The 15,007-nt window shown below is 36.3% G+C and overlaps 1 protein-coding gene across 4 annotated transcripts in view; it reads left to right on the top strand.

Annotated features, from left to right (window-relative positions):
* Positions 1 to 15,007, top strand: part of LOC148940970 (uncharacterized) — a 61,000-nt gene that overhangs the window by 18,861 nt on the left and 27,132 nt on the right. For 3 of the 4 annotated variants that reach the window (XM_089105177.1, XM_089105178.1, XM_089105176.1), the window contains exon 2: positions 13,852 to 13,975. In XM_089105177.1, coding sequence (XP_088961303.1) covers positions 13,942 to 13,975 — 34 coding nt within the window. In that variant the 5' untranslated portion in view covers positions 13,852 to 13,941. Of the gene's footprint in view, positions 1 to 724; positions 744 to 13,851; positions 13,976 to 15,007 lie in introns of those variants that run through there. The other variant, XM_089105179.1, reaches the window with a different exon arrangement.

Below are 15,007 nucleotides of genomic sequence, written 5' to 3'. Positions count from 1 at the left end.
AATACCAGCCAGAAAATACAGGAATCCAGAATTTTGATAAGATGTGACAATAGAGTTGAACAAAAACCCAGAAAGAGAAACCACTTCAAGCCTTAATTAAAGTGCTGAAACTAGAATTAAACCTGAGTAAAGATAAAAAAAAAGTGAAAATAGAAGGAAAGTACGAGATTTATCTCAAGGAAGGATCCACTCCAACAGCTTATACTGCAAGAAAGGGACCTATTGCAATTCAATGAAGGCTGAAAAAAGAACTTGACAAGTTAGAAAATATTGGAATAAAGGGAAAAGTAGAAAACTTACCGAAATTGGTGAATGCAATGGTGCTACTAAAAAAAATATTGGGGTGTTAGACTCTGCATTGACCCAGTTGATCTTAACAAAGCTATCAAATGGCCTTATTACCTCATTCCAACTTTTGAAGATGCAATTGTGGACCTAAGTGGTTGTAAATACATCTCAAAGTTAGATGCTACCTCAGGCTACTGGTACGTAGTTGTCACTGACCCTTTCTGAAAGTGCATCAGATCTTACCACTTTTTGCACAATTTAGTGAAGATTTTACTGGAAGCAGTATCCATTTGCCTTGATATTTGCACAGGATGAGTTCTAGCAAAAGATGGAAGAAACTTTCCAATGGCTAGAGGGCCTTAAAATACTTGTAGACAACCATCTTATCTATGGTACCGCTATAGAAGAACATGACAGAGGACTTGGAGCCATACTAGAAAGAGCAAAAATAAAAGGTGTGAAGGTTAATAGAGCAAAATTCACGTTTTCTGTTCAATCAGTCTGCTATTTTGGCCACATTATTAGCAGTGTAGGTATTAAACCTGACCCTGAAAAGTTGCATGCAATCAATGAGATGCCTATACTAAAATCCAAGGACAAGGTTCTAACTCTCTTGGGTGTGCTGAACTTCCTCTCCAGATAAGATAAGATATTTATTTCAAAAAATGACTATCACAAGCCATTTTTGGCCAAATTTGCATTTTGGGGTCATAAAAAAAGACATAGAAATGTCACAACAACAACAAAAACTGGCTAAACAATGCCAAAAACAAAAATATCAGAAAGGCAAAGCCATTCATTAGTCTAAAAAACAAAAAGTGTCAAGTGTAAGAAAGTTAAAAAGGCACAAATTAAAACAAAACCAAAAAAAATTGAGATAAAAATAGTGTTAAAAAAGTTTAAAAGAGAGTATATAAAAAGGGAAGGGAACGGAAGAGCCAAACAGACACCAGCATGGGTATCACCAGTCAAAAAAAAAAAAAAAAAAAAAAAAAAAAAAAAAAAAAGCTAGTGGTTTTTTGGATCAGTAATGAAGAGGACAAAGATTTTTTCATATCTGGAGGTTAAACAACGGATGGGGGACAAGATAGGGATGGGTTCAGATACAGTACATGGCAGGCGGTGTCTGGATGGGGAGTGTCTTTTGGGGAAAATGTTTTCCATGCGAGGGTTTATTATTGCATTTTTTGCAAAACAGAGGCACAGTGTTCCTCTCCTGTGCTTAAGAGTTTCCAGCTTGGCCTTTTTTAGAAGGAGTGAATATGGTACCAAAGTTTCTTTAAAAATTATTCTTAGGGCTCTTTTAGCTTCCCACTATGATTTGCTAGCCGAAGTGAATTAGTTATTGCTTTGCTTATTATTTGCTTAGATTTGTTTGTTTACTTTGCTTACTTACCTGTTGATTCTATTATTTTTACAGCTGCTTAGGTAATAGAAAACCTAGATGAAGAGTGGTCAAAGTTTTAAGAGCATGCCAAACTAATTTTTCTATGTCCTCTATCTGGTAAAACAGAGAAGGTCCATTGTGCATACCTACTTATCTGTATTGGTGAAAAAGGAAGAGATATTTTTAAAACCTTAGAAATGGAAGTGGAAAATAAGAATAAAATTGATCCATACCTTTTGAAGCTTTGACAATGTCCTGCTCCAAAGAAGAACAATGTATATGCTCAATGTAGCTATTTCCTGCTTCTGTTTGTGGGAAATAACAGTAGTGTTATGTGGGAAATAAAAAGTTGCTACATAGTTCTTCCTAATACCAGCCAGAAAATACAGGAATCCAGAATTTTGATAAGATGTGACAATAGAGTTGAACAAAAACCTAGAAAGAGAAACCACTTCAAGCCTTAATTAAAGTGCTGAAACTAGAATTAAACCTGAGTAAAGATAAAAAAAAAGTTACAATATTCCTATCCACTAAAATTGCTGTTGAAAAAGCATTGATAATCAATAAAGTAGGTGAAACAGAAATTCATGTTGAGGAATATAAACCCAGATGTCAAGGAGTATTAAGAGGAATATCAAATGAGGTCCAAAGAGTTAGGCCTACTAGATCAGAACTAAATTTTCCAGTGAAATCTGTAAGAAGATTGAAAAGATTTACTAGGGAAGAAAAAAAATGCAAGTTAGCTTTTCAAATTGTATTAGCTTGCTTTTGAGAACAACCTTTTGCCCTCATCTATTTGGCTATACAGAAGGAAAAGGGAGGTTCAAGAACACCAAAGTCTTAATTATTCTGTGTTTATAATGCCAAAAGTATAGCATCCCACTATGATTTGCTAGCCTTAGTGAATTAGTTATTGCTTTGCTTATTATTTGCTTAGATTTGTTTGTTTACTTTGCTTGCTTACCTGTTGATTCTATTATTTTTACAGCTGCTTAGGTAATAGAAAACCTAGATGAAGAGTGGTCAAAGTTTTACGAGCATGCCAAACTAATTTTTCTATGTCCTCTATCTGGTAAAACAGAGAAGGTCCATTGTGCATGCCTACTTATCTGGATTGGTGAAAAAGGAAGAGACATTTTTAAAACCTTAGAAATGGAAGTGGAAAATAAGAATAAAATTGATCCATACATTTTGAAGCTTTGACAATGTCCTGCTCCAAAGAAGAACAATGTATATGCTCAATGTACTTTTCAAAATTGTGATCAGCATGTAGGAGAAACACTTGAGAAATATATTGCCTAGTTGAAGTTGCTAGTTAAGCCTTGTGAATACCATGATCCTAAGGAGATGACTAGAGAAAATTGTTTGTGGTATTAGAAATCCCAGAATAAATGAAAAACTACCTGTAGAAGCAAACAGCCTAAAACTAGAAAGAGCAGTAGAACTTTGTAGAGTGTATGAAACAACCCAGGCACAGCTCAGATCATTTGAAAATGAATATAATCCTTCCCCCATCAAACAAGAAGTTGACACAATCCACAGAAGACAGCAAAAACCAGAAGATTCAACATTAAGACAAAAAGGGACCAAATGTTACTTTTATGGTGGAACCTGCCCTGCAAAAGGAAAAGTATGCTCAAAGTGTAAAAAACTTAACCACTTTGCAAAAGTCTGCCAAAGAAAAACAATGCATGCCATTGGGAACACTGAATCTAAAGCTTCAGAGGGAGTTGAAGAAGAGAAGATTCTGCTTTGTACTGTCCAACAAGATGGAAATAAGGATGAAGTTTTTGTTTCAATGTTACGCTGCAGCTCAAGCAAACACCATTCCTCAAGATTACTTTTATCTACTAACTCCAATACCAGCAATACTACCTACAAAGAAAAACTCACTAGCTACTGTGGGTTAACAATCCTTACCATTGGAACCTGTATTTTATCATGTAGTTTTTGATACACTGAACAAAAATACAAATTGTTCATAGTTGGTGATAGTTCTGTTCCTATTCTTGGATTCAAGTCAAGCAAAGAACTAAATTTGGTGAAGCTTGTCCTTAATGTTGACATAAGAAATGAAAAGAGTCAATCACCAAACTTGAAAACTGTTCTTGCACCATATGAACAATTGTTCTCTGTCATTGGGAAAATAGAAGGAAAGTATGAGATTTATCTCAAGGAAGGATCCACTCCAACAGCTTATACTGCAATAAAAGGGACCTATTGTTGAAGGCTGAAAAAAGAACTTGACAAGTTACAAAATATTGGAATAAAGGGAAAAGTAGAAAACTTACCAAAATGGGTGAATGCAATGGTGCTAATAGAAAAAAGGATGTTAGACTCCGCATTGACCCAGTTGATCTTAACAAAGCTATCAAATGCCCTTATTACCCCATTCCAACTTTTGAAGCTGTAATTGTAGACCTAAGTGGTTGTAAATACTTCTCAAAGTTAGATGCTACCTGAGGCTACTGGTAGTAGTTGTCACTGACCCTTTCTGAAAGTGCATCAGATCTTACCACTTTCTGTGCAATTTAGTGAAGATTTTACTGGAAGCAGTATCCATTTGCCTTGATATTTGCACAGGGTGAGTTCTAGCAAAAGATGGAAGAAACTTTCCAATGGCTAGAGGGCCTTAAAATACTTGTAGACGACCTTCTTATCTATGGAACCACCCTAGAAGAACATGACAGACGACTTGGAGCCGTACTAGAGAGAGCAAAAATAAAAGGTGTGAAGTTAAATAGAGCAAAATGCAAGTTTTCTGTTCAATCAGTCTGCTATTTTGGCCACATTATTAGCAGTGTAGGTATTAAACCTGACCCTGAAAAGTTGCATGCAATCAATGAGATGCCTATACCAAAATCCAAGGACAAGGTTCTAACTCTCTTGGGTATGCTGAACTTCCTCTCCAGATAAGATATTTATTTCAAAAAATGACTATCACAAGCCATTTTCGGCCGAATTCGCATTTTGGGGTCTTATAATAAAAAAAGACACAGAAATATCACAACAACAAAAAAAACTGGCTAAACAATGCCAAAAACAACAATATCAGAAAGGCAAAGCCATTCATTAGTCTAAAAAACAAAAAGTGTAAAATGTAGGAAAGTTAAGAAGGCACAAATTAAAACAAAACCAAAAAAAATTGAGTTAAAAATAGTGTTAAAAAGGTTTAAAAGAGAGTATATAAAAAGGGGAGGGAATGGAAGAGCCAAACGGACACCAGCATGGGTATCACCATTAAAAAAAAAAAAAATAAAAAAAAAAAATAAAAAATAAAAAAAAACTAGTGGTTCATCGGATCAGAACTGTTGAGGACACAGGTTTTTTCATGCTTGAAGGTTAAGCAGTAAATGTGGGGCAAGATAGGGGCGGGTTCAGAAGCAGCACAGGGAAGGCGGTGTCGGGATGGGGAGTGCCTATTGGGGAAAATGTTTTCCATGCAAGGGTTTGTTATTGCATTTTTTGCAAAATGGAGGCGCAGTGTTCCTTTCCTGTGCTCAAGAGTTTCGAGCTTGGCCTTTTTTAGAAGGAGTGAATATGGTACCAAAGTTTTGTTTAAAAATTATTCTTAGTGCTCTTTTTTGAATAGATTCAATTTTATCTGATTCATCACGGGAGATGCCAGGATGCCAAACTGGACAAGCATATTCAAGATGCGGGCGGAAAAAGGAAGTATAAATTCTTAAAGAATGGGATGGGGGGACTTTAAATTTATTCAAGAGTTTAAGGAGAGACATGGACGCATTAGCTCTACGGACAATATCTTTCACGTGGATATCCCACTTTAAATTAGAGGAAATTGTAACCCCAAGTAATTTAAAGGAAGACACAGAAATATCTGGGGGGATAGGGTCAAGGAAGGCGGGAATAGTTTTCAAGAAATTTATCGTCATTATATTAGATTTCGTGGAATTTACTTTCATATTTAGGTTCTTAGCTTCATCCGAAATGTGGGTTAGAATTTCAAGGGGTCACTTTTAATATTCCTGTGACATACTTCAAGGATCGACAAGTCATTCACGTATTTCCACCTTTGGGGGAAGTCCTTATTTGGGGGAACCAATATTGTTAATCATGACTAGAAATAAAAGTGGTCCCAATAAGGCTCCTTGAGGAATTCCACAATATATAGGTAGGGGGTTAGAGAAAATATTTTTGTATTTAACAACTTGGGATCTATTTGAAAGAAACGATACAACAATATTTACTAACAGAGGATCAAGTTTAAAGTTAACTAGTAGTTAACGAATTAGGGTGGTGTGGTCAACCAGGTCAAAAGCTTTTTGTAAATCAACTAAGACAAGGTTCAGCCAGACATTTGGTTTATCAAGGTTACTTACGATGGTATGCATTAAGTGCACAAGGTAATGGGTGGTGGAAGTTTTCTTTAAGTTACCAAACTGCCGGGTGTCAATACGCGGACTAATTTTATCCTTAAGCCACTCACAGGGGAAACCTCCATAAAGTTCGGAAAAAAACAGAAGTGAGCGTAATGGGGCGAATGTTGGCGAAAGTCAGACTGGCGCATTGTTTAGGGACAGGTGTTATAAAACCTTGTTTCCAGCAATTTGGGAATTTACCAAATTTTGTGATATGGTTGAAAATATTTGATAAAGCCTCAGCAATTTTGTCCGAAAAGGCTTTAATTAAGTCAACTGGGATGTCCAAGGGACAAATACTTGATTTTCTAAGCTTAAGAATTTTATTTATAACATCAGAGGGAGAAATAAAGGGGAAGAAAGTATTGGGAGGAATAGTTGGACTTGAGCCAGTGTAAGGGGGAGACTTTGCACGATGGAAGCAAGGTACAAGTTCAGATCGTTGGCAGTCTTATTAGGGGGTTCAGGGAGATGAAAATCAATTTCGGAAGAACTTTTTCCGCATATTTCTTTAATTTTTCTGTACCATTGCTTGGGCTTGTTAGAATATAGATCTTTGACTTTATTATTATAATAATTAGAAGCTGCTTTTCTTAATTTTTTCTTTAGGAACTTCCTTAGACCATTAGCCTCAGTAATACAACCTGCTTTGAAAAATTGATTTTTTTTTCTTATAAGTTTTTTAAAATACTCAGTAACATAAGATTTATCTGTAGAACACGTTTTAAATTTTTCTCAGGGACTTGGAATTCATAATTACTCCTCAATAGATTTTGGAGGGACAAAGCCATGTAGTCAACGTCATTTGTTTGATATACAGAGGACCAATTTTCAGTAGTAATCCAGGAGCCAAAATTGAAAAGTCCTGAGTCAGTGAGAGGTCTAAAAGCGGTTTCAGTTATAGAAAACGACTGTTTAACTTTAGCCAGCGGAGATAGGAAAAGGCTAAATTGGTAACTACCCCCTAGAGGCGGCAGAGTGGAGACGGGTTTGTAAAAATTCGAAAGATTAGTGCAAATTAAATCAAGAGTAGTATTCCCTTTTGTAGTAGGGACATCAACGACCTGTTTGAAATTAAGAGTGTTACATGTAGAATCAAGTCTTATATTGTTTGCATCAACCATCAGGAAAATTCCTGCATTTTGGTATTTTGATAGTACAAAGTCAGCACTTGCTTGTAATTTTTCGATAAAATTTATTTTGTCAGTGGATTCTGATTAGGGGAGTAATAAAAACAACAAAGGACAATTAAATTAAAAGGACACGGCAAGACTTTAGGTCGAACACACACCCACATAACTTCATCAAAGAGATTAAGACACGGAATTGGGATTTCACTTGGATATAAATCATTACGGATAAAGAACAGAATTCCGCCACCTTTCTTACCCAGAGGGTGGTTTTCTAGTCTGAGTTTAATAAATTGAGAAAAATTGTTAATCTTTAACATGTGAAAGTTTTGAGCTTGAACTTCAGTAATAGGGATTACATCTAATCTATATATTTTAGAAAGGGTGTCTAATTCATTGATTTTTTCAAAGTTACAAAAGTTTACAACAAAAGTTTGGGGAATCGAAAGCGACTTGTGAAGGCACTTTTTTTACACTTTACTTTTTTTATATGATGCGGTCGGGGGTTCTAGTGGACTTCTGGACGGGGGCTAAACTTCGATAGTGAGAACAAGGGACAGGGCGATCAAATCTATCTTTTTCAAATACAATTGTATTTATTTGAGCAGGTCCTAGCGGAGACTCTAAACAGCGGTAACTATTTGAAGTTTTAGAAACTCTGCATGGAGGTGTTAAAAGAGGATAATTCTGCCTGCTTACTCTTAAACCAGTCATACTGGTAGGGTAGCCAGGGGGGATAAAGTGCAAGGGAAGGGAGAAAGGTTTCCTGGTTATCTGGGAATAAGTCAAGTTGGGAGTGTTCTTTAAATGGGGGGTCGGGGGGCAAGATGATGCTGAGGGAGGGAAGTACGGTGGGGGGTGTCTGAGAGGGGCGGGGTTGGGTTTGTTTCGGCAAATAACGGGTGGAGTCCAGAACCGGCCGGTACATTCTTGGAGGCACGGAGAAAAAAGGAGTCGAAAGGAAGTGGATTTTTGGGAGGAATATGAGTGAGGGGGCTTTGGGGATGGTCCGAATTGAGTGAAGTGATTGTGGGGGTTGGACTGACTGGGCACGCGTAAGTACTTGGGGCGGAGGATTGTTTCGAGGGATGGATTCCTGTGGTATACTGCTGTGTATCGGGGAGGCAGGGGATAAGACTGAAAGTTGACTGGAACACCACCACGGGGCGGGGGGTCGTGAATACTTTCAGCGTCGCTCTAAAAAATGTTGGGTTTTAAACCTGCGCTTCAATCCTGAAGATGCATGAGCAAAAGTACACGACTTATCAATACAAGATGAAACAGAACAAAGATCAACATGGTCAAAAATACACTTATAAGAGACACAAACTCCCGAAATAAACTGACGACACATTGTTTGCAATTGTTTGCGAAACTTGCAGAAACCACTATCAAAATGCTTGCAGATCACATTTTGATTTCTGCTTATTTTTATATTTATTTCACTTTTATCCTTCACTTTCGTAATTTTTTCAAAGGTAATAAAAATGTCATTATCTGGTAATGACTTCTCCATAACCTTTTTATTTAGTTCATTATCACCTGATAATTGATGTGAAAAACCGGAAGTCACTGGACTATTCACGAACTCAAGGGCGTCATCAGTAGTCAAACTGCACGTAGGTATTTGTATGCTCTCATGGGATACTCTGCAATTGATGCTGGATTTGCTGAACTCTGATAATTGATTCCTTAGTGTAGTAATAATTGCTTCGTTGTTTTTTAAATCCTCTTGTAATTTGATGATTTTCGATTTAAGGGTCACTTGATTGTTTTCTAGACTGCAGAGTTCATCTTCCATAAGGAGGCGTTGGGAATAATGGGAGTTGATATTTTCACTTAATTTTATAATTTCAAGATTGCGTTCATGGAGTATATCGTTACCAATTTTTTGGTCATTGAGAAAAATATCAACTTGTTTTTTCAAATCTTCTATGGCTACTTCATGCTCTGAATTCTTATCTAACTGGGAATTGTATTTAGCTCGGAGATCAGCCAGCTGTTTGATATGTTTAACACAGTCAACACAAGGGGGGACTTGGGAAGCTTGATTTTTTGAAACTGATTTTGGGGTTGTAGGTTTTGTGGTAGACTTGGGTGTAGAGCGTGGTTTAGAGCCAGGGGGTGGAGAAAGTGGTGTTAAAGGTGGTTCGGGGTCCTCATTCAAAGAAGGGGGGGACTGGCAGTTTAAACAAAACCACTCACCAGATTGTTTTCTCTCCTCAATAGAAATGCCTGCATATTTTGAATGAAACCACTGTTGACACCGACTGCACTGCACTGTTCCACTGGTGGAACGAAGTCTGCACTCAGGGCATGTGAATTTTATGGGCCTTGACATAATAGTGAAACAATAAATCCAGTTAATATAGCTCGAAACTGGTCAATGACTGAAACTTGGATTATAATAACTTCCAAAAACGGGTTTCAAAAATTTCACCCAGCATAGGTGTTAACAGGTCAAATGCCAGAAAGTGACTGAAATCTTGCAACTCAAAGTCTACCATTGAGAAACCTCCTCATAACAACTGAATTTGATTGGAAGGACTGTCACACCACCTGCCTAAAGCATATCAAAGAATCTATAGTCATGAACTTGGCTTTCTTTGATACTGGAAAAAGAACTGTCTGCTATTGTCTATGGGTGCTGCTATTTTCATCATTACATCTATAGAAGAAGAGTACAAGTCATCACAGATCATTGACCCCTTGAAACAATACTGACAAAACCTCTTCACCAAGAATTCAACACCTTATAATGTATATCCATCCATAAAACCTTATTTTTAAATATAGGGCCGGTAAAGAAATCCCAGTTGCAGATTCACTATAAAAGACTTCATTTGCCACATGTGGACGAACATATGCATGAAGAAATCGAAACATTTGTCCACTCATTCGTTAAAGCTCAACCTGCTACAGACAGCAAACTAGAGGAAAACATGCAAAAGACTGTCTTAGATCATGAACTGACAGCACTGAGAAAGACTATTCAAGAAGGTTGGCAAAGTAACAGAAAATCATGCTCAAACACAATAGTACCATACTGGAACATTTGTCAGGACCTTTCAATGCCCAATGATTTAATCTTTAAAGGGTCCAGAATATTCATCCCTGCTATTTTACAAGAAATTATTTTAAAAGTTTTGTATTCCTCACACTAGGGTGCAGACAAAGCAAAGCAGAGAGCTCAGATGATTGTCTACTTACCCGGCATAGGAAAAGACATTGAGATATTTATCCAGAAGTGCAATGTCTGCATTCATACAAAAGCCAATGACCAAAAAGAACCAATGATTTGCACACCACTTGCCAGCCCTACCTTGGCAATATCTGGGGTCAACCTGTTTGAGTGGAATAGCAACACTATATCATAACCGTCAACTATTATAGCAGATGCTTTGAGGTGGATAGCCTAGCCTCTACTACCACTACCCAAGTGGTTACTAATCTGAAGGGGCAATTTGCATGCCATGGTATACCAGCGATTCTCACCTTGAATAATGGACCCCAATTCAACTCCAGAGAATTCTAGTTATTCACAAAAGATTGAGGTATCAAATACAACACATCTAGCCCCTACCACCCCACGGCAAATGGACTTGTTGAAAAGAGTGTGCAGACCTGTAAATAAATACTCAGTAAACCTATGCTAAGTGGACAAGATTCATACATTAGCCTGCTTGAATACTGTAACGCACCTTTGGATGGAATGGGAGCACCAGCCCAGCTGCTCATGAGTCGCCAGTTGCAATCAGTACTCCCCATCACAGAGAAACACCTAGAAAAACAACTAGTGCCTGAAAATAATTTTCTGGCATATAGAAAAAAAGCAGAGCACACCAAAAAGATTATTACAATAGGACTGCCAAACCCCTGCCAGAAATACAAGTAGGATCGAAAGTACATGTCCAGACAGCACCAAACAGTCCTTGGAAAATAGGAACAGCAACTGAAATTTGCCCTCAACCGCAATCATACAAGGTTCTTACTTATGACAGATCATCCATCCAACACAACCAAGTTAGAATATCTCGTAGAAAAGAAGAAAGTAGAAAAGTATCTTAAAGAAGACATGAAAGTGAGTCAAATGAAAACTCTCAGCCTGATACAACTATAATCAAAACTAAAACTTTCGACTGCCCAGCTTCCGCCAAATAAACAAGGGAAGCTGATTGCTTGCGTTTCAATCCAACATTAGACAATGGAGTAAAATGCATCTTTCTGTGCCAGTGGAAGTGCACTACAACAGCCAAGAGCATCACCAAATATAAATGGAACCCATCAAACAAGATCTGGCATACAATTTGCTTGCCTTAGTGAATTAGTTATTGCTTTGCTTATTATGTACTTAAATTAGTTTGTTTGCTTTGCTTGCTTACTTAATGGTTATATTATGTTTACAGGTACTTGGGTCATATTAAACAATTAAATATACCAAACTTCTACAGAAAGTATGGCCGTATACAGGGCACCATACCTAATTCATCTCAGATTGAATGTGAGATTGTCTCAAGTTCCACAGAGCCTTGTATGTTTTGCTGTTTCAACAACACAGAATTTTTGGTTTTGTATTTTCAAGTTGCCTGTGTACTATGATGTAGGTCTGTCAGAATAATTATGGGGTTAGGGGTCTAGAAAGTGAGTAAGATAGCATCTTAGTTTGTGTACAAGTATTGATTCTGAAACATAATGAGGTTTCTTGTTATTAAGGGTTGTGAGAAAGCCATCATAACCTAACTAAATTGTAAAAATAGCAAACTATGACTTTTGAGTAATGATAAAAGTAACGAAGTATTAATTTTCTTGGTGTAAAGAAAACGAACCCAACATTAGATTTGAATAAGAATACCCTTGATCCAACTAGGTCCATATTATACAAATACAATTACCGGACCGCTTCAAACTCGAGAGGTCAACGGCAAGAATATTACGCGACAATAATCACATGAAAAAACAGGGTTTTTAATAGAGAAAGCGGAAACTAACTTTTTGAACAAAGAATTATTATTAGGATCACATCAAAACTGGTCTCTGGCCAATGGGAGACAAGAATGACAAAATAAGACAAAGCTTAAAATAGGGATTCGAGAACGGAAACGAGGTAGTCTTTTTTTGAACTAACAACGAGTAAGTGTTCTACTTAGTAATTAAGGTAGGCTACCACTGTCTGTCTGAATTTCCCCTTGAAGATAAGAGTTTGAGATAAAAAGTAAACTTCTGAAAGATTTCTGTCACCTGAATATAAATTTAATACTTATGTAGGAGACAAGAATAAAAACTAGTGCTGAAGTATTACATTTTACTATAAGTTGGTGATTTGGGTTTATATTTCGGTAGTATTTTCACTTAGCCAAGGCTTGAACCATTTGGACAAGAACAGCATTTTTAAGGTCAGAATAAGCTAAAATTAATTTCTTCCCAGAAATTTAAAACTTGTAGAAGAAACTTCGAATAACCGAGGGTTCCAAGATGGGAAGGAACCTTAACAAGAAGTCAACGTTAAAAGAGCCTTTTGTGCTTCCACTTTTCAGCCTATAGTAACTCGGGACTTAGCGTGACTTTATAAAGACCTTATACTCGAAAATTGGTATTATCGGACAACAACATTACTTTCCCCCTTGTGCAGTCTTCAGATGTTTATACGAAGGAGAACCCTGTTCCCTTTTTAATCATTCTTTCAGTTCGTTAAACCTGTACCAACTGTTTATACAAAGGTGGCCCCAATGTTTATACAGATAGGTTAGGGAAAAGGGGAATAATATTGTCAAGCTAAGAATTTTCAGACCTTTATGTCCAGATATATTCAATTAAGAGTTTTTCCCTGCTAAAGTTAAAGCTTATTAAAGGTTCAAGGAACACAAACCCTTTTCTTACAAGAAATAATAATAGGATCTCTTGGTTTGGGTTAATGTAAATTCGAAGAAAAATCAAGTACGGTTATTCCTAGCTTGGCTCAGCCAAGAAAATATAGTTTGAACTAAAGGATTATTAATAACCCAGAACTCAAGCCTTGACTAGCTATTCAAGTGTAACTCTTTTAATTAGAAACATTTGATAGCCTATAATTACCTTAATCCTTTTCTTTTTGGTAAAAATTTGTGGATTGAATAAATAAACTATAGACAACAGACCTAAAATAGACGAAGAAATATTTGAAATAATTAGAATTAGAATATTTTCCTTTTTATCTTCTTTTATAATAAATATCAGTTGCCACTAAATTCTGAGGTACCGATTCTTACCCAAAGCCTCAGTTATAACACGCTATACGCTACCAAATTTTAGCCCTGATAGTAGGGCAACCTTACAGGGTGTTGCTTCTTTAGGCCTTGATAATCTTTTCTTTTTTGGGCAGTGTGCTTGTGTTCTTCATCCTAAATACCACCATTACTACTATGTGTTCTACCACTTCAGTTACTTAGTAATTCTATTTGTTTCTAATAAATATATTTGTTTAGTAAAAAAGTTTATTTTTAATAAATACATTTGAATTAATCAAGAATAGAGAAACTTTATTGTAATTTGTTGTAAAAATATGGATATTCACAGATTTTGGGCCATTTGAACTTTGCTAGTCAAGGTAGTTGGTTGTCTAAATGACTCATTTCCTCTGTATCCAATAATAAAACTGCACATTTTTCTTATGCCCCTTGTTTTCTAGGACAGGTGACCTGGAAATTTGATGGCAAGTAACTTGTAAAAGTAATTTATCTCAGAGAGCTACCTTAAAATTCAACTTGACCCTGAACCAATGGACCCTTGTGATCAAACTATGGTTAAAAAAGGTAACTTATCAAAATACCAACAAGTATTATTATTATTATATTTTTTAGACAATATAGGCTTAGTAAAGGAGTGAAAGTTTCTGGTTTCACCAAAACAAGAAAGAGAAAAAGGGTTTCATCTGTTAGTGGACTCTGGTTCAAGTATTAGTGGTGGACTGAAGAGACTAGCGGGGGGGGGGGTGTTGAGGGTAAGCACATAGAAACATTTTGTTACCTCCTATTTGTGAGGTAATTGGGGATCTTTGGAATATAAGATATTACTTTAATCATTGTACCATGTATTGGTGCAAAACTCTAAACTGATTTGGACTTATTTCTTTTTTATTTGGGTTAAACTACTATCAAGAACAAAAGCAAGTTATAAAAGCATTGCAGCACATATGTCTGACCTCACAAATACAAAATCAATTGTGCATTTTCTTTTGGTTGTGTGCAAACAAGGAAATAATAAATAAACTTTTCTAGTTTCAAACATGGAAGTTAAACAAAATAATTTTTGTTATTTGTGAGTAGAAAAAAGGGAGAGATCATAGCATTGAGGAAAAAACCTGCAAAGCTAGCTTCTTGCCAGGAAACCTGCTTCCATTAGTGTCCATTCAGTTTCACTTTTAGTTAATTTCAAGATAGATCTAGAGTTAAATTTGAAAAGTTACAAGTTATAAAACGGTTTAAAGTTCAAAGGGAAGGCTATTAGCATTCACTCTGTAACTTTGATGCACCGGAAATGTATGCAAATAAAAAGTGTTTCCATTTACTTTATGTCATTGCCAGTAGACATAATTATGCTAGATTAAAATTATAGATGACTAAACATTTCCTCTTTAGACAAAATGCACCAGAGATCAAGGGTACACAGATTGCTTTTCAAGGGGTGGGAAAATGCAAGCGTATTAGTGCTTCTACCACTGGCCATAACTGTTACTACCTTAAAGAGATTTTGCATCACATTGAAATTGAGTACATTTTCAACTTCTCATGAAAACTGAAGAGGATCATTAAAATCAAAGACAAGTCAAACTATTTTCTTCACCA

The sequence above is a fragment of the Artemia sp. Qi Xiang Cuo genome, chromosome 19 (assembly GCF_049724085.1).
Source record: "Artemia sp. Qi Xiang Cuo chromosome 19, ASM4972408v1, whole genome shotgun sequence".
Classification (NCBI taxonomy): Eukaryota; Metazoa; Arthropoda; class Branchiopoda; order Anostraca; family Artemiidae; genus Artemia; species Artemia sp. Qi Xiang Cuo.
Note: the sequence above shows the minus strand (reverse complement) of the source record. Positions and strands in the feature narration are given on the sequence as shown.